Raw genomic sequence first — 26814 nt, forward strand, 5'->3', positions numbered from 1 at the left:
CTCGCACACACAGTGCAGGCAAAGCCAGCAGTGCTGCACACTTCCCTCGCGCACACAGTGGAGGTAAGGCCATCGGCGCTGCACACTTCCATCGCACACACAGTGCAGGTAAGGCCAGCAGCACTGCACACTTCCCTCGCACACACAGTGCAGGTAAGGCCAGCAGACAGTGCTGCACACTTCCCTCGCGCACACAGTGCAGGTAAGGCCATCGGCACTGCACACTTCCCTCGCACACACAGTGCAGGTAAGGCCAGCAGCACTGCACACTTCCCTCGCACACACAGTGCAGGTAAGGCCAGTAGCACTGCACACTACGCTCGCACACACAGTGCAGGTAAGGTCAGTAGCACTGCACACTCCCCTCACACAGAACACTTGCCCCACTGAACTGCAACCTTCCAGCTCACACCTGCATGTGCAACAAAAGCAGTGGCAAGGCACGGGAAGTTACAGAGCAAGCGTCCTTAACAAACATAACAGGGGCTGCAGCAGATGCAGCAACACAACCGTAACAGGCAGCCTTATAAACAGTGACCTGAACTACCAACCACCCACCTACTAAATACAGGTCGAGCGAGGACACTCTGGTAACAGAAAGACCGGCATGATACCAACCAGAACTTCAACGAAAAGCGCTCCAGAGTGGGTGTCCAGCGGCCCCAGGTGGCATCAACAGACGTCAGTGTCTTTGAGCTCATTTCTGCATATGAAACGGTAATAAATGGTGCACTACAAGTCCCAGAATGCATTACGTGAGGCAATGCATCCTGACCAACTTCCCTTTAACTTCTGCAACGCAAATATAAACCTCCTTTGGCAAATGGAGAATCAAAGATGGATGGATTGGACTAGAGGTGTGTTAAAGGCTGAGGTTTGTGCCAGGAGCGATACTGAAAGCACCATGGCAGGCCGTGCCCTCACAGGGCTGGGCTGACCCGTGCCAGGAGGAGGACTCGGCAGAGGGCGAGGGCCAGGAGCGGAGATGTGATGCTGAGCCGAGGGAAGGGGCGTGGCAAGAAGGGAAGGTGGTCCAGGGGAGGGTCAATCTCTAGATTAAATGCGGTGAGGGAAGGCCATGAGGGGGAAGTCCGAGTCCAGCAAGCTTCTGAAGGGAGTTGTGAATTTGTGCCTTCACCCTGCATTCCAGCCCGGGCCGAGAGAAGAAGCAGCAGCGGGGGGCGGCCGGCCAGGGGAGCCAGGAGGTCAACACAGGGTAAGTGCCCACCGATGCCAAGCGCTACATAATGTTCTCATGTGCCTACCGATGCCAGGCGCTGTCTCTAGATTGTGTTCCCTTGTGCTCACTGAGGCCACGATAGTCTCTAGAGATGGATGTCTCTTCGGCCCACCCATGCCAAGCGCGGTCTCTGTTATTTCTTATGTTATTTATATTTGATATAGCACACTACTCACCCGGGGGCATCTTGGCGCTGCTGCGGAAGCAGGATCAAGAGAAAGAGGAAAGATCAGAACAGGTGGGATTTGAGGCGTTTCCTAAATTTGCAGTAGTTCGGACAAGTGCGACCATACAGTGCAAGCTTGTTCCGGCAGTGGGGGGCAGGGTAGGAGAAGGCTTTTCCTCCACTTCGGTATGGGTAGATAGAGTTCCCTTGTACCCACCGATGCCAAACAGTGTGTTTAAATAGAGTTCCCTTGTGCCCACCGATGCCAAACAGTGTGTTTAGATAGAGTTCTCTTATACCCACCGATGCCAAACAGTGTGTTTAGATAGAGTTCCCTTGTACCCACCGATGCCAAACAGTGTGTTTAGATAGAGTTCCCTTGTGCCCACCGATGCCAAACAGTGTGTTTAGATAAGAGTTCCCTTGTGCCTACCGATGCCAACCTATGGATAGTATTCTATTCTATACGTCAAGCGCTGTCTCTAGTGGTGCCTTGTGCCTACCGATACCCCCCCCCCCCCTCTCTTCAGTGCACCTCGTGTGCCCGGCGCCTTCTGTGCAGTGACTCAGCCTCTGCCCCCAGCGCATTCTCCACCTCCTCGTATGTTCACTGCGACTTACACAGAGCTACGCACTTAAGTGCCAAGCACCGCTCGTGCACAGCAGCACTGCTCCTAGGCCTGGCACATATTGTGCACCTCCCTGCCAGTTTGCACCCCATGTTTTTGGCTAGGACCCTTCCGCATTAAGTGACAATTTCCCAGGTGGCCATAGTACTCGGTGTCCCCAGCACGGCCTCTGCATACGGGTACTTTCAGCAACCGCCCGCAAACCACCCACCTCTGTGCCCCGCAGATAGTTCACTCTCTCGGTATGTGTGCGCCCAGTACCCTGTTTATATGTAACCCCATTGTGCGCCTCCGCTCCGCACAATGGGGTGTGAGTGCCCAGCGCCTTCTTTATATAGCGCCTGCTGCCCCTGTATGTGGTACCTGTGTGCCCAGGCCGCTCTAAATAAGACCTTACACGATAACGACCCGCCATATACAGTCCCCTGATGTCCAGCGCCTTCCCACATAAGGCGAAAAATATCCTGCCCCCCCCCCCCCCCCCCCCCCCCACACTCATGTTGCTAGCGCCACTGCATCGCGCAGAAGCGAGTGGCTTGCACCCGCTACACATGGCACCCACGGGTCTCCAGGTTCTCTTTGCAAACTTCCACCCCACAATGCCCACTCATGTGCCCTGGACAGTGACCAGCGTTTTCTTTGCCCAGTACACTCTTCTGCATAGCGCCGTGGGCGTGGATCCCTGTCACGACACCTCTTGGCGCTTTATGTTCACAGGTCACCGAGGGTAGGACAGCTCTTGTTGCTGAAGTAAGGCGTCGCTTTGAGGCAGGATAGGGGCCCATTTAATTGTCAGTTTTTCATCGCTATGGGAAAAAGACCAAGAAGGACCCGCCCCAATTAAAGCCTGGCCCGTCCACTGAAGACACAGCCTAAGGCCCATCCCTTAATGGCTACACAGCCTAGTGTTGCTGCCCCATACCCTCCTCGAGCCCCACAAAGCCCCACCGACCCTGATGAACCCGCCTGAGGCTCCTTCCCCAAGGCAAAGAGTGCGAGTGCTCCTGCCCCACCCCCCACCCCTGCGAGCGTGATCCCGCAGTGACCCCAGGGGCTAACCTATCAAGGGGGTGGCAGGTGCAGTGGGGCGGAGGGAGACGTTGATATTGTTTACACCCAATCAGCGGGCCGAGGCCCTGGCCCATTTCCCTTTCTTGCACGAGGAACCAGGGCACCCTTGCCACGCCACCGATGAACTAGCCTAGCGCTCCTTTCCCCGCCACCCACCCCATGATTTTCACCCGTTTCCAGGGGACCCAGCCTCGGGCTCATCACTGGGCACTGGACCCTGGGCTCCAACACGTTCCTAAGGACCCAGGATTGGGATGTTTTGCTCCACCCTCATACGAGCTCCACTTGTGCCCTCCCCTCAGCCTCCGCCCCCACCACTTTCTGACAACTAGACCAAAGGCTCTGCCTCGGCGTCCAGGCATGACATCGCTGTCGCGGTATTCCCCGTTATAACTGGAACGAGGGTAGTGCACACGCCTCGACAGCCGACCCTCGGACACCTTAAGTGCGCCCTTGTTCAGAGGTCACCCACAAACACGTCCTGCAGAGCTCACTCGTTCACCAGGGGTGACCCTCAAACATCCTGCAAAAGCTCTCTTGTTCACCAGGAGTGACTCTCAAACATCCTGCAGAAGCTCCCTTGTTCACCAGGAGTGACCCTCAAACATGTCCTGCAGAGCTCCCTTGTTCACCAGGGGTGACCCTCAAACATGTCCTGCAGAGCTCCCTTGTTCACCAGGATTGACCCTCAAACATCCTGCAGAGCTCCCTTGTTCACCAGGAGTGACCCTCAAACATGTCCTGCAGAGCTCCCTTGTTCACCAGGGGTGACCCTTAAAACATGTCCTGCAGAGCTCCCTTGTTCACCAGGATTGACCCTCAAACATCCTGCAGAAGCTCCCTTGTTCACCAGGAGTGACCCTCAAACATGTCCTGCAGAGCTCCCTTGTTCACCAGGGGTGACCCTCAAACATGTCCTGCAGAGCTCCCTTGTTCACCAGGATTGACCCTCAAACATCCTGCAGAGCTCCCTTGTTCACCAGGAGTGACCCTCAAACATGTCCTGCAGAGCTCCCTTGTTCACCAGGATTGACCCTCAAACATCCTGCAGAAGCTCCCTTGTTCACCAGGAGTGACCCTCAAACATCCTGCAGAGCTCCCTTGTTCACCAGGAGTGACCCTCAAACATGTCCTGCAGAGCTCCCTTGTTCACCAGGGGTGACCCTCAAACATGTCCTGCAGAGCTCCCTTGTTCACCAGGGGTGACTCTCAAACATCCTGCAGAAGCTCCCTTGTTCACCAGAATTGACCCTCAAACATGTCCTGCAGAGCTCCCTTGTTCACCAGGAGTGACCCTCAAACATGTCCTGCAGAGCTCCCTTGTTCACCAGGGGTGACCCTCAAACATGTCCTGCAGAGCTCCCTTGTTCACCAGGATTGACCCTCAAACATCCTGCAGAGCTCCCTTGTTCACCAGGGGCGACCCTCATACATGTCCTGCAGAGCTCCCTTGTTCACCAGGGGTGACCCTCAAACATGTCCTGCAGAGCTCCCTTGTTCACCAGGATTGACCCTCAAACATCCTGCAGAGCTCCCTTGTTCACCAGGAGTGACCCTCAAACATGTCCTGCAGAGCTCCCTTGTTCACCAGGGGTGACCCTCAAACATGTCCTGCAGAGCTCCCTTGTTCATCAGGAGTGACCCTCAAACATGTCCTGCAGAGCTCCCTTGTTCACCAGGAGTGACCCTCAAACATCCTGCAGAAGCTCCCTTGTTCACCAGGGGTGACCCTCAAACATGTCCTGCAGAGCTCCCTTGTTCACCATATGATCCTCAAAACACTTACTGTCAAGCACAGTTTGTGCTGTGGCACGTTGTGGCGTTTGGTGGACTCACCACCTGCAGTACATGGCACACAGCTGATTTTATTTCTTCACCACCACGTGAGTGGGAGATGTGCTGATCAGAGCTAGGACACCATTTACAATACACAACTATATATTGTATTGTAATTGCATTTGTATAGCGTTTACTACCCCTGACGAGGTATCAAAGTGCTTTTTTGGCGAGTAGCACGCTACTCCGGGACCCAAAGAGGATTAGTATTGAATTAGTATAGTGAAACATGCAAGTACATATGAAAACATTCCATTGAACAACTAAAAAGTGTTTATTTACAGGGAAGTTTGGGAAATAACCGAGAGTCTCTCTGCTACTCACCCAGATGCTTGCTACATTTATTTCTGTCATTGCTTTATATTGGAGCAACATAGCGCCTCCTGGCCTCATTAGAACACCGCATTAGTAAAACTGGTAGTTTCTGCTTGACAGGGAGGTTTTTAAGGCCGCCTAAGTCTGGTTTGCTGAAGACATCTGGGGACCTTCAGAGAGCAGACATAGGAATGCATTCCACCTGTTGCTTACCATTGGCTTTGTGGATTGTAACTCGCATTGTCTGGCTTTCTATTTGCTGGCTTTATTTGTTTTAGGCTGTCTAGTCTGAGTTCCTCCCTCCTATTGCCCAAACTTTGTTTACTGTATTCTTCCAAAATTGGCTTTCTGTAAACAGGCCTTTAAATCTTGTTCTCATCTTGTCACATTTGCTGTGCATTCAGAAACAGAGGTCAAAGGTAAGCTCTCTCTTCCAAGGAGCTTGGTGTTTACTTTACTTTCTCAGACTTCAATGTGAGAGAATTTTTGTGACAATCCTGCCCGGTATCCAGGTAAGAGGAGAGGGTGTAGATTGTTTTTATTCCTCAAACACACAAAAAAAGAACTGTATTGATGTTTCAGAATATATCAGAATTAGTACAAATGAAGCACATTTTGTTTGTAATTCTGAAGTGTGGTGGAAACAAATATTTGAATACAGTCAATACAAATCAATACACTTGGTGATGGCATATGCTCAGTATTTCGGGGCAAATGTAATGGTCATAGCAATTGAAAATGTGTTGTCTGTAATGGCAGTGAGCTACCACACCATGCATACTCCACTCTACAGTCACTTCAATTCACTCTATGCCCTTCCACTCTATGCCATGCCTTTCCATTCTACACCCCTTCCACTTGAAGACACGCCACGCCACTTCACTCAACTCCACACCACTCCAATCTATGCCACTCTCTCCACAACACAAAACTCACTCCATCTCGCTCCAATCTACCCCGCCCCACTTCACTCCAATCTACCCCTCCCCCTCACTACAATCTACTTCAATCTACCCCACGCCACTTCATGCAATCTACCCCACTCCATCCAATCTACCCCACTCCATCCAATCTACCCCACTCCATCCAATCTACCCCACACTAATTTACCCATCCCAGTCATCCCCACCCTGTCCGAATCTACCCCACCCCATTTCAATCTGCCCCACTCCACTACGATCCAATCTACCCCACTCCACTACAATCTACCCATTCCACTCTACTCCAATCTAACCCACTCCACTTATTCCAATCCCATCAACGCCACCCCACTCCTATCTACCCCACTCCACACCAATCTACTGCACTCCTCTCAAATCCACCCTACTCTGCTCCAATCTACCCCAGTCTGCCCCATTTCACTCCCTTCCAGTCTACCCCAATCCACCCCACACCAAACTAACCCAAAACAATCTGCTTCACTATATGACTCCACTCCAATCTACCCCACTCCAATCTACCCCAGTCCAGTTTACCCTACTCATTCCGGTTTACTCCACAGCAATCTGTCCAACTCCTCTCCACTCTAATACCCCACTTCAATCTAGGCACATCACTCCAACCTACAACACTCCAATCCACCCATATATACCCCACTCCATTCTAATCTATACCACTCCACTACCTCACTCCACCCAAATCTACCCCACTCCACTTCTTTTAATCTAACCAACTGAAATCTACCACCACACTCCACTCAACTCTACGCCATCTCAATTTAGCCCACCCCAATTCACCCGTACCTCATCTACTCCACCGCAATTTACTCCATTCCTATGTACTCCACCCACTCTCTGTAATCTACCCCACCCCATTCTACCCTACTCCATTCTACCCCAATGCAATCTACTTCACTCCCAACTAACCCACTCATCGCCGCTCTTCAGTCTACCCCACTCAATTCCAATCTACCCTACTAATCCACCCAATCTACCCCACTCCACTCTAACATACCCACTCAACTTCAATCAATCCACCCTACCCCACTCTAATCTACCCTACTCCACTCTACCCAAATCTACCCCACTCTAATCTACCCTCTCAAATCTACCTCACTCCTCTCAAACCCAATCTACCTCTCAACATTCCACATACCCAATCTACCCCACTGCACTTCACTCAAATCCAACACAAACCACCCAAATCTACCTAACTACTGTTCAATCTATCCCACTCCACCCCACTCTATCCCAACATACCATACTCCAATCTAACCCATCAAACTGGCCCCAATCCAATCTACCCCACTTCAATCTACTCCACTCTAATCTACTCCACCCTAATTTCCCTCACCCTAATTTAAGATACCTCACCTCATCTCAACCTACCCAACTCCACTCCAATCTATGCCACTTCAATCTAATCCACTCCAAACTACCCCACTCCTATCTATCTCACTCCAGTCTACCCCACTCCACTCCAGTCTACCCTACTTCACTCCAATCTACCATACCATAATCCGCCCAATCTACTCCACTCTACCCCACCCTAATATGTCCAAATCCAGTCCAACACACTCCTCTCCACTCCAGTCTAATCTACCCCACTCCAATCTACTCCACTTCACCCCAATCTACCCCAATTCAATATACCCCACTCTAATCTACCCTAACATAATACACCTAATTTATCCCACTCCAATCTATTCCACTGCACTCTAATCTGCGCCTCCCCACCCTAATCTACGCCTCCCAGTCCTATCTACCTCTACTTCGCTACAATCTACCCCATTACAAACTCCCCTAGTCCAATTTACCTCACTCCACTCCAAACTCCGCAGCAATCAATCCAACTCCTCGCCACTCTAATCTACCCTGCTCCAATCTACCACAATCTACTACATTTCATTTCAGATTTTTACCCAAACACCATCTAAATAGTACAGAATCCCTGCTATATATTTAGCCAAACGCCTGCTAAATAATTCAGGAAAACTGCAAAATCACCAGTATTTGGCCAAATATTGGCTTGACCATACCGAGTATCTGTTTACCTCTGGCCACACAGTACACAATCTCTGGTATGTACCCGGAAGTTGTATAAAAGGTACCCCCACCTCATAGCCCTCATCTACATAAATGGTATGCTCTGATCCACACAGCCAGCATCTTCCACTGACGTGCCTTCGTAGCACCAGGCAGCCTAAGCATAGTGTAACAGGCTTATTACTATTCTAATCACATTTACTATAATATTATTAATTGGGTCATTATAAAGGCAGCATACTCTCGAGTCTAGAGTGTCTCTTGGCGCTGATGGGCGTTGGTTCTTGGTGCTGACACAGACCCTTATTCCACAAATCGGGAGGTTTTCAGCAACGGAGCAACACTGTCATCTCTTTCAATGGCTAATATTGTAACCAGCAGCTGAAGATGAACACCCTTTAATAAAGTGTCTGGCATGGCACTGCCCCCGGGTGCAGGAATATGAATAACATTTGAGCTAAAAAAAAACTTTTTTATTATAATCTGCAAATTGTGCCGCAAAGGAAGATTTATGTGGCAAATGTGGCAAAACATTTATGTGAACAGTGGCAAAGCATCATAATCACAATTTCCAGTTGCTATTCCTTGCACTAAGCACAAGCCCATGCCTGATTCTATATAACCCTTACCATACAATGATCATGTCCAGTACACGAAGGTCTGCCCATGCATCTCAGTCATACACCCACTGTTTCTTTATCCCCAGGGTCCAATGACTCTCCAGCTCTGTAGCATCCCTCCCATTTCAGTACCAAGGGGCCAATGTAATTCCTGGCGGATGGCCCGCTTTTGCGCCAGGACAATGGAGTCAATGACTCCATCGACCTGGTGGATGGACTGCCCACCAGATTTATAAATCACCGCCTGGCTGACGGTCATTTCTAAAGCACTGCCAGGAGCCACTGTCCCGGCTGTTCCTGTCCATGCATTTCGGTTTTTGGGGCAGGTCTCCATCAACATGACAGAGTCTTGCCCATAGATGGTGCATTTAGCAGTTTTTACCGCCCTTTAATGCCAGGACCGTGAATCCATTAGCTGTGCAAACAAACAATTGCTGACCTGCAGCATCCAGCCGGGCATTGGAGCAATGATGTCCATCAGATCCTTGCTATTAGGAACGTCATGCCTGCACACAACCAAGGGTACTGCTGGCTTGGGATGCTTCAAAGTCCATATCTTTAATAATGGAGAACCATGAAAGGCTGCACGATTGAGGTGCACTGGTAGAGGTGTGTATGGGACACTGGTTCCCTTTGTTGTTCTTAGTCATCATATGCCCTTGTGTCTTGGTACATAATCCTCCTCTCAACCTACAGCAGTGAGCAAGAAACCCTCACCCATTGCCAAACTCTTTCCCATTCCCCTTGGCGTTCTGCAGGCAAGACACTGAAATAAATGATTGTACCGACACATGTTTAGGGGTGATGGAAAATATTGTCACACTAGGGCCTCTGCATGAAATGGAGGACTTTTGAGGCAATTTGTTTCTCAAATGTCCCTAATTCATTTTAAGATATTTCTTTTTTTATAATTCACTGTTGTTCGAAATCCTCTTTCCAAGGTTTCTGCCTTTTTCTCTGCTAGACACTGCTGGTATTTTGACTCAGTGCACAGAGAAACCACTAACTGGTTTTCAGTGCATTCGTTTCCTTTATGGTGTTTAAGTTGACAAGTGTTAAGTTTCTCTGCCACAGGTGCAAAACCTGCCTGTTCTTTTCAGAAGAAGGCTGCAGATGTGCTCGTTACCCTTTGCTTGACCTCACAGGGGTCTGCAGTAGAGGAAAGGGAGAGGGTGAGTACCTTCCTAGGAGGCCTAGTTGAAGATAAGAAAGGAGTGTATGTCAGTGAATCTTTAAAGGGACTAGCTGGGCTGGGATTTGAGAAGAGGAAAGATTTGTTTCCATCCTGTCTTCCACTAAAGCCTAAGATCAGAGGACACTAAACCAGTTTATGTGAGACCAGCTTTGGAATTCAATAGAAGGAAACCAGTTTAAATGAACTAAAATAAATGCTGCCCAGTGGAGGTCACGTGAATCCCCTGAGAAAGAGGGGGCTCCTGCCTGCATCCAGGGATTAAATATCCCCACCGCCCCCAAAGGCACACGTTACACTCTAAATGTATGACTGGGCAAGACCAGGAGTCCTCCTAGTGAAACCAAGTACATTCCATGCATTCTTTGTACCAACCCGGGCTCTGTGCCCTGGAGTGGCCTCCACCGAGGCCCTCGGTCTAGCCATATCCTTCTCACTCCTTCGGGAAGGGGGCTAGCCCAAGGGGCATAGCGGAGGCACCCCCCCACTTGGTCGCCCTCCCGGATCCAACAAACTCAGACCACACTGGTTAATCATCCTGGAAGAAGTGAGGCTGCAGTTTATTTAGGCAATTTTCAACTTTCAAGTGATCCTTACACAACATTTCATTCCTTCATCACTGGGCCTGTCCCTTCCTTAACATACCCACAAACACTATGCCGTACATTCAGTGCTCCATACCATACCCCTAAGCACTGTGCCCTACATTCAGTGCCCCGTACCATACCCATAAGCACTGTGTCCTACATTCAGTGCCCCGTACCATACCCATAAGCACTGCCCTACATTCATCATACCCATAAGCACTGTGCCCTACATTCAGTGCCCCGCACCATACCCATAAGCACTGTGCCCTACATTCAGTGCCCCGTACCATACCCATAAGCACTGTGCCTTACATTCAGTGCCCCGTACCATACCCATAAGCACTGCCCTACATTCATCATACCCATAAGCACTGTGCCCTACATTCAGCGCCCCGTACCATACCCACAAGCACTGTGCCCTACATTCAGCGCCACGTACCATACCCATAAGTACTGTGCCCTACATGCAGTGCCATGTATTGCCTCACCCCTTGTGGCTTGGGCAAGCCTATCACCTGCTCACAGCCCAGCCAGGTGACCTTTTACTTCAGGCATAACCTCATTACCTTCTACTTCCAGGCAAGCGTCTGCTACCAGCACGTTAGGTGACCATTCACTCCAGGGTACTACTTTACCGTTCACTTCTGGTCAAGCGTGTGCTTCCAGCCCACTGGGTGACCATTCACTTCCAGCGTAACATTTTACCTTCTACTTCCGGGCAAGCATCTGCTTCCAACCCGCAGGGTGACCCGGTCACCTATGTAACAAATTCATCCGGCCACAGGCTCTGCCATTTAGCAAACTGGTCACTCAGGAAGGAAGTGTAAGAGAAAGGACTGGTCATTCAGCTTGAGTGCAGCAGCATTGTGGCCTCAGGACACCACCAGAGGCAAAGGGCATGTTACAATTGATGCCCAGGAATCTCTGACTGCCCTGGGCTGCCAAGTAAAAGCCTCACAGGGACAAAGCTCCCAACATCCCGAAGAAGAGGCATAAACGTATATTTGTACCCATGACGCATCTGAAGAGACTAAATCGTTTTGGAACCAAACCTATGTTTCAAATGTAAACTCTCCATCCAGGAGGCTGTAACAATGGTATCAGAGGTAGATCTATTGATGACTCAAGATCCTCAAGATGCTTACTTTAATATCCCAATCCAAGCAGAAAGTCATCCTCTCTTGTGATTGGCAGGGGACCATTACCAGTTTGAGGTTCCATCTTTTGGCCTGACAGTAAGTGTTAACAAAGGTAATAGCTCCAGTGGTGGCGCTAATGCATTTGAGAGGTGTACAAGTCCTACCTTATTCAGACAATTGTCTCTTCTTGTCTTCCTAAGGCCTTCAACTTGGAAAGGGTGGTAACTTGCCTCAAAGAAATGGGGTTATTACTCAACTTCAAGAAATCCCATCTGGGGTAATCACAGCAGATGCCTTTCATTGGAATTGTTTTTTTTTTTAAAGGGTTAACTTGTTCCACAATGCCTTCCCAATGGGCAGCAATAAAGGGGAGGGGTGATCCTGTTTTTTCATCTAGCAAAGATTGTTCCTCTAGTAAAGAGATTACTGAAGTCATTTAGATTAAAAACACCAGTGTTGTCCCCAGTGGTTCCTCCATGAGATTTATTTACAGTTCTACATGGCCTACAAAACTTTCCTTTTGAACCATTAGAAACTGCATCTCTTGAATACAATAAAGCTCGTGTTTGTAGAAGCAGTTAAGTCTGCAAGAAGTGTTGAAGCCTCTGGAGCAGAGCAGCCACCTACACTTCAGAAGGTAATTTTGTAAAGCACTACCAACTTAATTTGTCTGATTCACATAAATTTGGTTTGGGTGTTCTCAAATCTGCTGCGGATTAATAGCAATTGATGTACTGCTTAAGGCAATTAAAAAAGAGATTCTAAAATTAAAATGTTCTTGTTTTATTCTCTTATTTGTAAACATTGCGGAATTGAACCTTAGCTTATGTATATCCTCACCTAGTATGGAATGGGACGGGGGTCGAGTTTTGGGATAAAGAATGCATTACTTATTAGTAATCTTCATTACCTGAAACCATAGACCTCCCTGTCCCAGTCCAGGATCCCTCCCACGACCAACCTGTTGGTCTCTATTCCTCAATGCAGCTTTCTAACAAGCATTGGCATAGCCAATAGGTCTCGCCTTTGGGACCTTATAAGTGTTTAGCCATGCAACAGTTAATGTTGTTGCAGTAAGGATATTGTGCTGCATAACTAAATACTTATAAGGTCCCAAAGGCGAGACCTATTGGCTATGCCAATGCTTGTTACTACTGCAATCTTTTACCACGCGAGCAACGACTTACCTTGGGGGAAAGCCCTGGACTTTGGAGAGGAATCAATTACTATTCCAACTCCACAACAGTAGGGGAAGCACTGGACTTCGAAGTCCAGCACCGCTTCCCCTATTGCAGGTCGTTGTAAAGACTATTGTGGTAAAGGAATGCAGAGGTAAAGACGCCTCGTTGAGAGTAAGGACCACATTGTAAAGGCAGTAGTGGTTTAGACTTCGGAGCACTGTTTCCGTTAAGGTGCGCGCGCGCACCTCTATAAACGTGAGCGCGCACTGCCGAATGTGCAGCGCGCACACACCCACGACATCCCGCGAGTGAATCGCGCCGCTGCTTTAAAAAACCGAGCGGCGCGAAAATCATTCCCTGGATGCGGTGTGCCGGGATTCGGGAGTGAAGGTAAGGCGGGCTTTGGGGGTTGGGGGCTTGCGGCTGTCGGCACTTGCGGGGCAGATTGTGGGCTTTTGTTTAAGTATTCATGTTAATCACAGCCCCTTCACGAGCTGTGATTAACATAAATACTTAAACAAAAGCCCACACTCTTCCCCACCAGGCCCAGTTCTAGCCAAACAGGAGCCTTGGCCCTCGCAGTGAGGGCTTGAAGGCAGGCGCGCAACAGCATGGGGATCAAAGGGCTGTCTGTGTGTGTGTGTGCGCCCGGGCTGAGACAGCTTCCCGGGCGCACACAGACAGTTTTTGAGATTATCGCAGCCTCACCTGAGTACTTCACAGGTCTTTCAAAGACCATTTACATGTTAACCTGGCTTTATTTATTTTTTCACCCCTTCATCTCCACATGGCGAAAGGCGACAAATCCTTTCTTTGACAAAGGTAACCTTTGCCTACTCTTCTGCTGCGTGGATTTTTCTTTTCCTATGCAGCGTAGGAGAGAATATGTTTATTTATTCCTATTTACCTTTCCTGACCCCTACAGCGGCTTATCACATCAGGCTGTGACACAAAGTTTGACTAATGGAGTAGGTACGAGAATGTGTTACTACATTGTTTTTCTTTTTAAAATCTGCACAGTGTGTGCTTCATTTAAAGTTTTTATCGTTATCATGGCCGATGCAGGACAACAATAAGACAGTACAAAATGCCCAGATGACGCTGGTGATAAATGATCCTGCTGGAGAGCAATCATTTGTCTGTCAGATGAACTGTATTTTATGTGGATAGCTCAGTGGGTTACTGCCTTTGTCACAGAGATCCTTGTGTTACTTGCAGTTCAGAAGTTACAATCCTTACATAGGACAGTGACCCATGAACTGTCATCAAAGAGCTGCAGAAAAACATGAATGGTATAGTTAGAACTTGGCTTTTTTTGCAATTATGCAAGAGGGGGTGGCATTATCCCAGGGTTAGGCATCATCGTGCCATAGATGCCTGGAGCTGCCACCCTTATGCTTGAGCTAGTTTTATTCAAATGGTAGGCACCATCATACCATGGATTCCCTTAACTTGCAAAGAATTGTCAACATTATGCCAGCGCCGGCTTTATACTGGAAATGTGCCAGTCACACACATTCAGGCATGCGCTTCCATACTCTGGCACACGCACTCTCACTAGCTGTATTAAATGTAGTTACTCTGCGAGGCTGCAGTGCGTGTGGTGCAAGCTGCAGCCCCTCTCCCTTGTGGTACCTACAGCATAGCAGGAGGTATGGGGTCGAAAATGCAGAGCTTGAATTCTAGCTAGTCACTTTGTGGTTTGAGACATATAGAGGTTGGCTGTTATTTAGGCATCTATTTTAGTATTTGAGGAACTCCCTTGAATCGGCTGCCCTACTGTGCCTTGTTCTGTGTTTTGTTTAAACTTATCTGCAAGTAAAACATGATTGAAGGTTATTCCTCTTGATGCTGATTTTTAAATTTCAGGCTGAATTTTTCTATTTTCTGTTCAAAAACACCCTTACGTTCTTACAATAAAAAGCTATATTGCTCTTCTGCTCGGGTGGTCTGTCACAGGTTTTCTGCCATTGGAATGAATGGAAATGCAGCTCTTTGATAGTTAATAGCTTACTGTTCTATATTAGGATTTAAACTTATAAACTGCAAGTAACAAAAGGGGCAACATTTCCCCACCCAATGAACAGTGCTCCAGTTAAGAATCTTTAGTAAAATCTTATGATGGTACCACCGTTGGGGGCATATTATCAAGAATGGCGTTAAAATTATCGCCGCTTTAGCGGCAGTTTCCTGCTGCTAAAGCAGCGATAATTTTAACGCCGTTCTTGATAATATGCCCCTTGGAGTCTTGTGCTTTTCTAAACCTGAAGTGTACTTGCCTGTGTAACCAATTCATGTGTCAGTGTTTATCCAATTTGCAAACCGACCTTAAGACCCTTAACGTGGCGCTGTATGTGTAAAAATGCACCATCTTTTCACTTTTTAAAGTAAACGTTTGGAGTGACATTTGGCGCTGCACACACGCGCGGTCTGGTTCCTGGCGCACAGAGCCAAGGTTGCAGCGCACAGAGACCCTCCACTGCCGCACACAGAGGAAAAAAATTAGAGGGAACATTGCTTCGGAGTAAACGCTGTTTCCGGTACCCTGGGGTTGTTATGTTGTCTGTTTAAGGCGATAGATGTGTGTTAGTTATAGCACTTTCGCTTTCCCTTGTTATCTTTTGTGTTATGGTGTTTCTTTTCTGGTATGCCATGGGTGCCTTCATGAGGAATTCCGAATCTAGAATGTAAGGGGGGCTGATTGCTTGTGACCCGTCTGGCATATGAAGGTAGGCCCTGTTCTACGCTACACATAAACATCCTACCAAAACTCATTAGATCTCAGCGTATTGAACTTAACAAAACCCTTACTACCCCTACCCTTACTACCCCTCAAAGCTGCCCTTCCCTAAACAATAAAAGCTCCTAACTACTCCTTAAAGCTACCAATCCCTGAAAACGAAATCCTTTTTTTGCAGGTTTATATATCACAACTCGGCCTGAAGGTGTTAGAGCCTTTACATGAGCACCAGACACCTTCGGGCAGAGTTGTGATATATAAACCTGCAAAAAAAGGATTTTGATCGGGTAGGCACGGGGAGATTAAGTGATTTGCCCAGAATCACAGGATAGTGAGCCTGCACCGAGACTCGAACCTGGTTCCTCAGCTCCAAAGTCGGCAGCTCTGACCCTCATGCCACATCCTCTAGTCTCCCGTCACCCTCTCCACCTCACTTTAAATCTCCTCTCTACTTTAGCAGGATGCCCACCCTTGCTCCTAGTAAGCTTACCTTTGCCCTGTAAACCACAATATATTTCGATTTTGTTGTAGCACCACCTTTTTTCATTTTAATTATTTTTCAGTATACTGCATTTTTTACACGACTTTTTCAGTGTTTTTTTCCCCACAATATGTTTACCCCAAACCAGAAAAAAGGATTCCAAGCGCTCTCAACACCTGGGTCTGTCTATATTTACCCCATCTAAATGCCCAGTCACGTAACCTTACCTCCCAAATATTGTTCACTTAAACAAATCTATATTCTTACAGAAAACTACTCGATTTCTAAGCGGCTTCACTGGTGTGTGTTTTTCCACCTTGCCCTCGTAGGAGCAAGTGTGAAAATGGGTGCAAATGTTATTAGCATCTGGTGTAGCTCTTGTTCGTGTGCCTAAGAGACCTTGTTAGTGTGTTCTCAGAACCTGTCCTATAGGAAACACCCCCCACCCCCCCCACCGACACCCATTATATAGCGTGGGCCACATGGCTAGAGCGGTTTATGCTGGTGAAGGCAGAGCACATAGAGCCATGTGCAAGCTCACTGTGTGCAGTACAAAACACAGAAACAACGAGGGTGTAAATGCAAATGCAGATCATAAAATTATACCTGCACCGTCGGTTGCCTCGCTCAGTGAGCCGCAAACAGGACAAAATGTATCTTTGATTGCCGAACATCCTTGAGAGAAACAGGTCTTCAGCAGACAGTCTTTTCACTCACACCATTGAAGGTGATAGGTGGCATCCCAACATAAAAAATAAGTCCTCCACTTTCTGTTTTTAAACTAATTATTTTGTTTTAAAAAAATCTGATGACATGGCGCAGCGGTAAGGCAATAATGTCACACTCGTATTTATGGCGCTGAGAAACATCAAACTTTCAGAGAGGCGCTATTAAAGAAAATAAAGTATTGTTGTTTTGGGGGATCTCGGCAAGCGATGCGCAGGAAGAAGGTGATGCATGGTGAGATGACAGTCCCGTTGCTTACCGAGGTTAGGAACCGCAGCAATGCGGTTTGAAACGCAATATAGAAATACCCTTTAGGAACCAGAGAAGTGTGTTTGAAGCACTACATAAAACAGGTTATCGTTCTCATTACCGGGGCCGTGTGATGCGGCGCGGCTGGCTGAGAGCTGACTGGCTGAACTGAGGGGTTCCCAGGTACAGTCTCAATTGTCTTGTGCTGCCGCTGCCTCTCCCGCAAGCTCCAAGCTAGCGCTGCGCCTGCACTTCTGGGCTCATGAGGCTCGTCTGCCGAGGGCACGTGCATGGGAAGGAAATTAAGCTTCTCTCTGGAGCGACGAGGAACTCGGAAATCGCGGTGCAGGTTGTATGAGTTTAACAGGGAAAATAGTATCCATGTGGGACCAAACTTCAGCGGAAAGGAGGTGCAGCAGGCTGAGGAGGGCTGCCTGACAGTAGGGGTCTAGGAATTCGGCCGTTGGCCATTTACCTTCTAGTCTACACCTATTAAGCAATCCATTATTTGATGGCCGCCTTGTATTGGGCACAGTTTGAAAACTGTGTTTTTAATTTATTTAAAGTGTCCGATTTGTCGGAATCCCTTTGATTAATGATGGCGCCCATTTCACGTAGAATTAGCGCAGTGAAAGCGATCCGAGGCGCTAGCAAATCTTTTCCAAGAAAATAATCAGAGCGTCATGATGGTTTTTTCCCCTTTTTCTGCCGTCCCAGGCCTCGTGTGGTAAAAGGTTTCTTATCTTTATGGGGCCATGTGTTTGGCCCCATAAAGATAAGAAAACTTTTACCACACACGTAAGTCAAGCGAGCCAGTCCAACTGGGACAGCTCTAAAAGAGAAAAGTGTACGTCACTGGAAGCTCTTTTCCAATGGCTGGCCACCGTTTAGCATAAACGGTGACGCTAGCCAATGGAAAAGAGGGGCGGGGCTTAAACCCCGCTAGTGAAAACTACCCTAACTCCTTAAATCTCGCCAGCGAGACTGCGCATGTCTGCGCAGCCTACGCCAGGCGAGACCTAAAAGCAATTCTTGATGTGTGGAGGGGCCTTTTGTGGGAAGGAGGATGGTTCACTAATCATGTTCTCTAGGATGTTTTCGGGGCCAATTGAGGCAGAGCTCCTTCTCATTATATTAGGGTTTCCCGGACTATCGCTTTGCTTTTTGGAGGCCAGGCTGATGGTAAATGAGCTAGAGCGCCTGATTCGGCTTCGCCCAGAATATGCTTATTTCTTAACTCATACCTGTTTGTTTGCCCTTCAAGGTTGCTTTGTTCCAAATCTGCCCGCCCCACCTGGCGTGGATTCCTCTTTCACCTGCCTTCCTTCCTGTAGCGGGAGAGCTGGAGGAGACGCGTGGGTTTTTTCTGCCACAGCATTTTCTCCTTGTCGAAATCAAACATGTTCAGCAAACATTTTTCCCTTCTCTGGGTCCAAAATGCGCTCTAACTGTTCGCCGAGATGAAGGCAGCAAAGCTCATCTTTCCCAGCCGATGTCTTCTCTGCCGGGAATGCCCGTGGAACAGATCCTAGCTGAGGCTCACCAGTCTCTGCAGGCTGCCCGGGGTCCACGAATGAGACCCGCTAAGAGGGCGGCCGTCTTAGTGCCACAAGAGGGCACAGGAGGCAGCCTCCCAGTTTTTGGAACCCTCAGGGGCCTCTGACCACAAACTCGCTCCACGCTGGCAAGTACTGACCAAAGCTAATCATGGGCTTGTCGTTAGTACTGCACAGGACCAAGACCACTGTCAAAACTTCCCTGCTCCTTGAAGTAAGAATCCCATGTTTTCCGTCCTGCACACTCACATAGCGTGCCTTAATTCACCAAAGAGGTAAGAGAGGTCCCGACCAGCACTACCTGTCGGCCGCCATGTTCCCTCCAGCCTGTGTGCTTAAGCTCCTCGCTATCTTGTTGTTTAATTTGAAAAAAGTGCATTTAAAAACCTCTGACAATCTGTTCCTTTCTCTGTTGATGTCAATTAGTTGTTCTTTATGAGTTGCTGTATAATCTTTTCTAAAGTTTCGGGTAATGAAGATTACCAGTAAGTAATGTATTCAATAATGTACATGGTTCCTTCAACCCATAAGGAATAGTTCAAAATCTTGAGTATTCCTTGCCATCTTGTTATTTAATTTATATTTTTTTAAAACTAAGTAATTTTAAAACCTCTAACAATCTGATACTGTTTATAGAACTATGCATTACACAGCTGTGTCCTTTCTCTCTTGGTGTCAATTAGTTGTTCTTTATGAGTTGCTGTAATCTTTTCTAAAGTTTTAGATTTCTGTTTTCTTTGACAGGAATACCTTGAACAATGGGCCGCTCTACAGGTGCTGCCTCCAGAGGGGGTAACAGATCCTCATTGAAGGGTGCCAGGGCCCCAATATTCAAACCAGGCTCTACAAAGTCTAACCCAGCTCCAGGAAGGGCAAAGACGACAACAACGGGTATGCACAGAGCTCAGGTTACCCACTCTAGGGGTGTCACCAAGTCTGCTCCCTCTTACACACCTGCCAGAAGTGCCCAATCCCATCAAACATGCAGAGCAACATCGTCCAATAAGACCCTGGTTAAGGTATCCTCCTTGAAGGGTGCCAGGGCCCCAACATCCAAACCAGGCTCTACAAAGTCTAACCCAGCTTCAGGAAGGGCAAAGACGACAACAACGGGCATGCACAGAGCTCAGGTTACCCACTCTAGGGGTGTCACCAAGTCTGCTCCCTCTTACACACTTGCCAGAAGTGCCCAATCCCATCAAACATGCAGAGCAACATCGTCCAATAAGACCCAGGTTAAGGTATCCTTCTTGAAGGGTGCCAGGGCCCCAACATCCAAACCAGGCTCCACGAGGTCTAACCCAGCTTCAGGAAGGGCAAAGAACACAACTACATCCTTCTCAACGGGCAAGCGCACAGCTCAGGTTACGCACACCATGTCTGAACCCTCTTACAAGGCTGCCAGCAGTGCCAAATCCCATCAAATAAGCCATTCTAGTAGAACATCATTATCTAATATGACCCTGGGGAAGGCAGTCAAAGCAATAGAGAAGGAAACACGGGGTCAGCGAGACAACCCCAAATGGCATGAATGGCGAGAAAACCGCATCACGGCCTCTGTAGCACACAAGATTGCCAATAGCCATTTTGTGAATGACAAGAGTTCAGAGGTGCCACAGTCTTATCTCAAGGCAGTCGTGGGTCAGAGCCCTGTCATACAGACCCCAGCTATGTCCTGGGGAATTCGGAATGAAAAGAGGGCAGTCCAGGAATATGAGCACCTCAAGTCCAGGAATTCAAGAGGAGGCATCAAAGTTGAAGATTGCGGCACCTTCATTCACCCAAAGAAGACCTGGCTGGCTGCCACTCCAGATGGTGTTGTTACGAACAGCTCTACTGGGAAGCCCATTGGCCTCCTGGAGGTCAAGTGCCCGTACAAACACAAAGACCACACAATAAGAGAAGCCTGCAAAGATGACAACTTCTGCTTGACCCCAGCTGGTGGTTCCTACACTCTCAAGAAAGACCACCCATACTACACACAGGTTCAGACACAGATGGCAACCACAGGCGTCAAGAAGACTGACTTTGTGGTGTACACCAAGAAGGAGACCACCATTGCTCCTGTTAAGTTTGATGCTAAGTTCTGGAAGTCAACTGAGCCCAAGCTGGAAAAATTCTACAACGATGCGGTTGTTCCGCATATGAAGAACAATAACCACTCAGCATAGAGTAAACGAGAATATAAAATTGGAGGATGCACTGGGTTCCATCAATGTTAAAGTCATCAGATGTCAATGTCAAACCAAGAGGCATTTCCACAATACAAAAGAATCGCTCGGCCCACAAAGTGTAACATTGTGAAAGAACGGAGAGAATACCCCTTTCAATTTGTTCTCATTGCAGGAATTATATTAAAGGAGATAATTTCTCATGTAAACACTGTAGAAAGAAAACGCTTGCTAAAATACTTTTGTAGGCATTTGTATATATGAGAGGAAGACAGAATATAAAATTAAAATACTTCTTAAGGAACTTGGTTATCGGTGGTGGCAAATGATCGAATTTTAGAGCAATTATACTCTGTGAGTTCTTTAAACAGTAGGAGTACGACCAAAGACGTCATTTTAGATACATGTTTAGACTCCTTAGACCCGTAGGGTCTCAACAAAAGATTAGACCCCTCGTCCATTATGATGTGATATAATTAGAATTTTGGAACTGCAATGTATAAGAAAACTGGAATTTGCGGTATGTAAAACAGGCTTCAGGTAGGAAATTGGGAGGTTGAAAAGTCTTGTGGGAACAAATTGATAGCACATACTTTCATCAGGTTGAGGTTGCTTTAACTGAAATCAAAAGAATCATGCATGTTTTGGGTAGATTAGAACTACTACTTTTTGCAGTTGTTATTATATATCAGACTAGATAGTTTATTTGTTCATGTTTTTCTGACATTTTGACATTATCAAACAGGTGGCATCATGCACTGCTTGAAAATGATTAAGTTCTATAAAATGGCCCAACCTATATTCATATGGGATTGTTAATGTGGCTATAATGTGATTAAGTGGAGGACAAGGATGAAACACTGAAGGCATTGAACAAATGCCTTAAAAGCATTGAGAATAAAAGTATACTGATCAAAAACTTCAATAAACTATTTCTGGTGTGTGAATTGTAACGTGAGGCAAGTTGCGCTTTGTGTGATTATCAAAGAAGTGCAAATTGGTTTCAAGAAGTATGCAATGAAGCAGTCTTGCAACTCAAAATAAATGCTAGCTATGTATGTTGCAAGTGGTTGGCAGCCATTCCTTCCAGTCCACTTCATCCCAGTAGACATTTGTTTACATGAAAAAGCGAAAGAAGGGCTTATAAAAGCTAAGCTGCCACCGTGTTCTTTCTAGTTACATATAAACTGTCTGTGGGTGGGTTTACATTCCTCCAACTGCACTTACAACGTGGCATTGCAAAAGTGTAGCAGTCGCAGTTCATGCACTCAAACAACCAAGGCTGGTCAGTTTTACAGCAGACTTTGGGGGCCTTTGCTTCATTTCAAGGATTCAGACCCCACTGACACCATCGAGCCCTGGAAGCTTTCAGAAAAGGGAACAGTGAGCCTGCAGACTGGGTGATTAGTAGACGTTCTAGAACTAAGGTCCTTATTTAGAGTTTAGTGGACAGGATACTCAATCAAAACACAGTGGATAGTCCGTCTGCTGTATTACAGGTGCCAGAATCTATAATTATTTGTAATACGGCAGTCAGACATCCACCACGTTTGTGAAGGAGTATCCCAGCCACCAAAACTCTAAAAAAGACCTCTTTATTACTGGTGCCAGAAGCTATAATGTATTTGTAATACAGCAGTCGGACATCCAACACGTTTGTGAAGGAGTATCCCATCCACGAGACTCTAAATGAGTCCTCAGGATTTCAGGTGCCAGAAGCTATAATGTATTTGTAATACAGCAGTCGGACATCCACCACGTTTGTGAAGGAGTATCCCATCCACGAGACTCTAAATGAGTCTTCAGTATTTCAGGTGCCAGAAGCTATAATGTATTTGTAATACAGCAGTCGGACATCCACCACGTTTGTGAAGGAGTATCCCATCCACGAGACTCTAAATGAGTCCTCAGTATTTCAGGTGCCAGAAGCTATAATGTATTTGTAATGAGAAACAGCCTTTACAGCGAAGTTTTTACCACATTGTGACTTTACTACGCATTTTTAAGCACGCATGTTTTTACGTGCATGTTTTTACAATGGATGTATTTACCACGCATTAAAGGTAAGTTGGTGGGTGTGGGGGTCTCCCCCCACAAATACATTGTTTTTAAATGTATAAACAATGTATGCTAATGGCATCCATTGTAAAAACATACACATTGTAAAAAATGCATGGTAAAAACTGCGTGGTTTAGGCTTACAACCTATTTCCCTGCCTTGTTACGTCGACAACCTTTGTAATACGGCAGTGAGATCGTCCACCATCTTGGTGAAGGAGTATTCCACCCACCAAAACTCTTACAAAAAAAGACCTTGTTTATTACAGGTGCCAGAAGCTATACTGCATTTGTAATAAGGCAGTCGGACATGCACCAGGTCTGTGAAGGACTATCCCAACCACCAGACTCTAAATAATTGCTTTCTTGGCAAATTTCTACTTGGCTTACGATCAAGCCAACAAACCCGTGGTTGAATTCAATTAACTGCCATGCTCACACATCTCATGCTATGTTTATTGGCAACCTAGGAGTGACATTTTGCCATAGCCCTTCCCCATGAATAGGGCCATATTTGAGGCTTCTAAGTAGAGGTAACTTGTGCAGATCAAAATGGCAGCCTATAATTGGACTGATAGTATAAGCCCTATGTCACTAAATCACACCATATGACCATTATACATTCTAAATCTATAGGTAAATTACTCCCTACACCGCTGTGGTTAGGCGAAAATCACTCCAATTGTAAAAACAGAACCATGTAATCGTTCCAATAATCAGCTCGGCACTGGCGGGCGGATATCACTTTTCCAGTGATTTGGCTATAACTTTTTTTATCCCATGAGTGGATGTAAACATTTTATTTTTAAGCATCCTCTAGAACAGTGATACTCAAAGTATGACCCGAGGGCCGCATGCAGCGCTCCTGACCTTTACATGCGGCCCCTTGGTCAAGTGCAGCACTGAGCTAATGCTTCCGTAACTCAGCACTAACATAAAAAAAATGTCAAATAAACCGGCAAGCATCTTTTTAAAGGTTAATTGAAATTAAAGAAAGGGAGAAATGCCTTCATATATAAAGACATCTTGCAGTAAAATGAATGATAAAGTCTGTTAATAATTCATTAACATGCAGAACTGTTTCACCTTAGTACAACCGAAGTGATAGTTTTCTAACATGATTTGAGAAACATTCATTCTCCCCTACACCCTGATAACAAAACCAATAGAGTACGACGAGTCAAGTCAGTTGTATGAGCACCTTTTGTGGGCTTCTATTTTTCCACTTTCCCAAAATCGTAGAGCTTCATATCTCAGCCAGCAGATAGATTATGGCCCTCCAACCTTTGTACTCACAACCCTGAACACTGATGTTATGCTCTGTCTGTTTTAATTTTCAACCACTTCACTTTCCTTCATTGGAGTATGGCTGGGAAGCCCTCTGAAACATCTCCCAAACATATGCTGCACCTTCTTTGTTGGCCAGGGGCAACTGAGGCTGCTCCTTTCGCCCCTAACATGCTTCCAGGGGTCTGGCACTACCTAACCTACCTCATATTGACCTCATATATCTCAGCGGCTCTATACCTTTAAATCCACATCCCAACTGTGATCTCTGTGCAAGTGCACTGTAAACGGAGTATTTGTGTCCCCATAGTGTTCTACATAGTTTACTGCACTGTTTTTTTTTTGAAACCGTTTATTACAGTTTTGTAAAAGTTACAGGTATGGGCCTACAACCGCACGGCCGGCCGCTAGAGCATTAAAAGCACAGTACATACAAACAATAAAGAACTCTCAGCGGTGCACAGTGGAAAAATAGGAGTCATCAATGGTGCGGGCCTCACAGCTCCATACCACACAGTACGGTTCCATTTCTTAAGACAAAACAACATCAAAAACCACAACCGCAAGGCAACCCGAGATCCAAAGTGACCACACGTGCTCCATATGTGGGGGGTCCAAACCAGAAGGAAAACTCTGAAGAGGGGGATGGGAGTAGATCAGGGACTGGGGGACCGCGTGCCCGCGGCCGAGGGAGATGGGCCATCTAGGGAGACGGAGCAGGCGAGGCAGCCGGCAGCAGTGGTGGCTCACAAATACCCCCGCGGTAGGCGTTCCAGGGGCCCCAGATTTTCACCCACGCCCCAGGTTTACTGCACTGTTGACCTGAACACTGATTACCCACATGTGGTGTGAAAAAATTCTCTTTGTTTGTTTCACATGTTTTCCCTCAATGTTCTGTAGGTGTTGAGCAGGCGTGTACCACTTCAGGTGTTGTCTTCTCTATTCAATCATTTATCCACAGCTTGTTCATCTCTCTGTTGGAGCATTATCTTTTGTAGTGAAGCACACATTTTGGGGGAAACGGCTACTACAACGCGGCCGTTTCCACGCATAACAGTAACTACGCATGCATTACAACGCATGCGTGGTTACCACGAACAGCCTTTACCACGCATACCTTCACTACGAGATACGTAGTAAAGGCATGTGTGCTAAAGGTAATATTAAAAAAGGGGGGTTGGGGGGGTCTCCACCCCCTCCACAAAAAAAACCAAACCTGATTCCATTGATGTGGAGGCAATCGGCGTCGTACCGTTGTTAGAGGAAACGGAAAGACACTTCCGCTTCCTCTTTATGACGTGGGACGCAGATCGGAAGAGCTTCTAGAGAAGAGAGGACGTAGCGAGGTAAGGGGGAATTAAGTTTAAGTAAGTAATGAGGGGAGGTTTACTCCACTTCGAGAGCGGACTCTGATTCCCAGCTGGCACCTTAGCCCTATACTGCTGGAAGATGAAGGATTCCAACAGGATCTCGCTGAACGGTTGACAGAATACTTCACCACTAATGGAGGCACGGCTAGTTCTCGGCTGGTGGAGTGGGAGGCGTGCAAGGTGGTGGTGAGGGGGTTCTGCTTAGGGAAGACAGTTGGCACAAGACGCTTGGTAACGCAGGAGTTGGAAGAGATAGAAGCCCGGATACTTCGGGCAGATAAAGAAGCGGCAGAGGGGGGACAAACATGGGACGACTTGTGGAGCTGAGGAGCCAGTACCACCATGCCTGGGACCGATTGAGGGCCATAGACTGGCAAACTCATCAAGCTGCCCAACACGCAGAAGGAGGAAGGGCGAGTAAACTACTCGCGTGGTTGATCAGGCCGGAGGGCAGGGGGTCCCCTATAACCAGTGTTACGGATCTTACGGGCCAGATACTAACCTCTCCAGGTGATATCAATGGAGCCTTCCGGATGTACTATGAGGCCTTATACGATGACCCTGACCCATGTGAAGCTGCACCACTGCAGCGGTACCTGGCGACTCAAGGTTTGGTGCAGCTGGATCGTACCTATCAGACTCAATTGGCTGCTCCAATGGGGGTAGGAGCTATCAAAGGATCGATAAGAGAGATGGCGAAGGGGAAAACACCCGGGCCGGATGGCCTGCCCGCGGAGTTCTATGCTACGTATATTGATATACTGGCTCCCCAATTAGAACAGGTTTATGCTCTGGCCCTGGAAGCTGGACTGTTACCGCCCTCGATTAGGGAAGCATTGGTGGTTCCCCTCCCGAAAACAAATTCGGATCAGGCCCCATTATCCGATTTCCGACCACTTTCCATTGTTGAATATGGATTTTAAGATCCTGAGTAAGGCCTTAGCGTTGAGACTTCTTTCCCATATGCGGCAAATGGTCCACACGGACCAATGCGGCTTCATCCCAGCTCGCTCGACGTCAAGTAACTTGAGACGTCTTTATAATGTGTTGTTCCACCCTTCCCTTGGCGATTTCCCGGATGCTGTTGTGATAGCCATCGACCTGGAAAAAGCTTTTGATTCCCTCCGGTGGGACTTTCTATTCGCAGTTATGATGGAGATGCAGCTGGGAGACGGCTGGTTGCAATGGATTAAGCTCCTCTACAAGAGCCCGAGTG

General features: G+C 47.4%; 1 protein-coding gene across 1 annotated transcript; it reads left to right on the forward strand.

The window, feature by feature from the left end:
* Nucleotides 1-1095: 1095 nt before the first annotated feature.
* Nucleotides 1096-21792, forward strand: LOC146786104 (uncharacterized). Its single transcript, XM_085635599.1, has 2 exons — nt 1096-1216; nt 19457-21792. Exon 2 carries the CDS (start codon nt 19471-19473, stop codon nt 20881-20883), a length of 1413 nt encoding a protein of 470 aa, XP_085491725.1. The 5' UTR covers nt 1096-1216; nt 19457-19470; the 3' UTR covers nt 20884-21792.
* The last annotated feature ends 5022 nt before the right edge of the window (nt 21793-26814 follow it).

Source organism: Triturus cristatus, chromosome 11, assembly GCF_964204655.1.
Source record: "Triturus cristatus chromosome 11, aTriCri1.1, whole genome shotgun sequence".
Taxonomy (NCBI): Eukaryota; Metazoa; Chordata; class Amphibia; order Caudata; family Salamandridae; genus Triturus; species Triturus cristatus.

Bases quoted from the DNA above. Each gene is read 5' to 3' on its own strand.
- LOC146786104 (XM_085635599.1), top strand. From the start codon at position 19,471: ATGGGCCGCTCTACAGGTGCTGCCTCCAGAGGGGGTAACAGATCCTCA.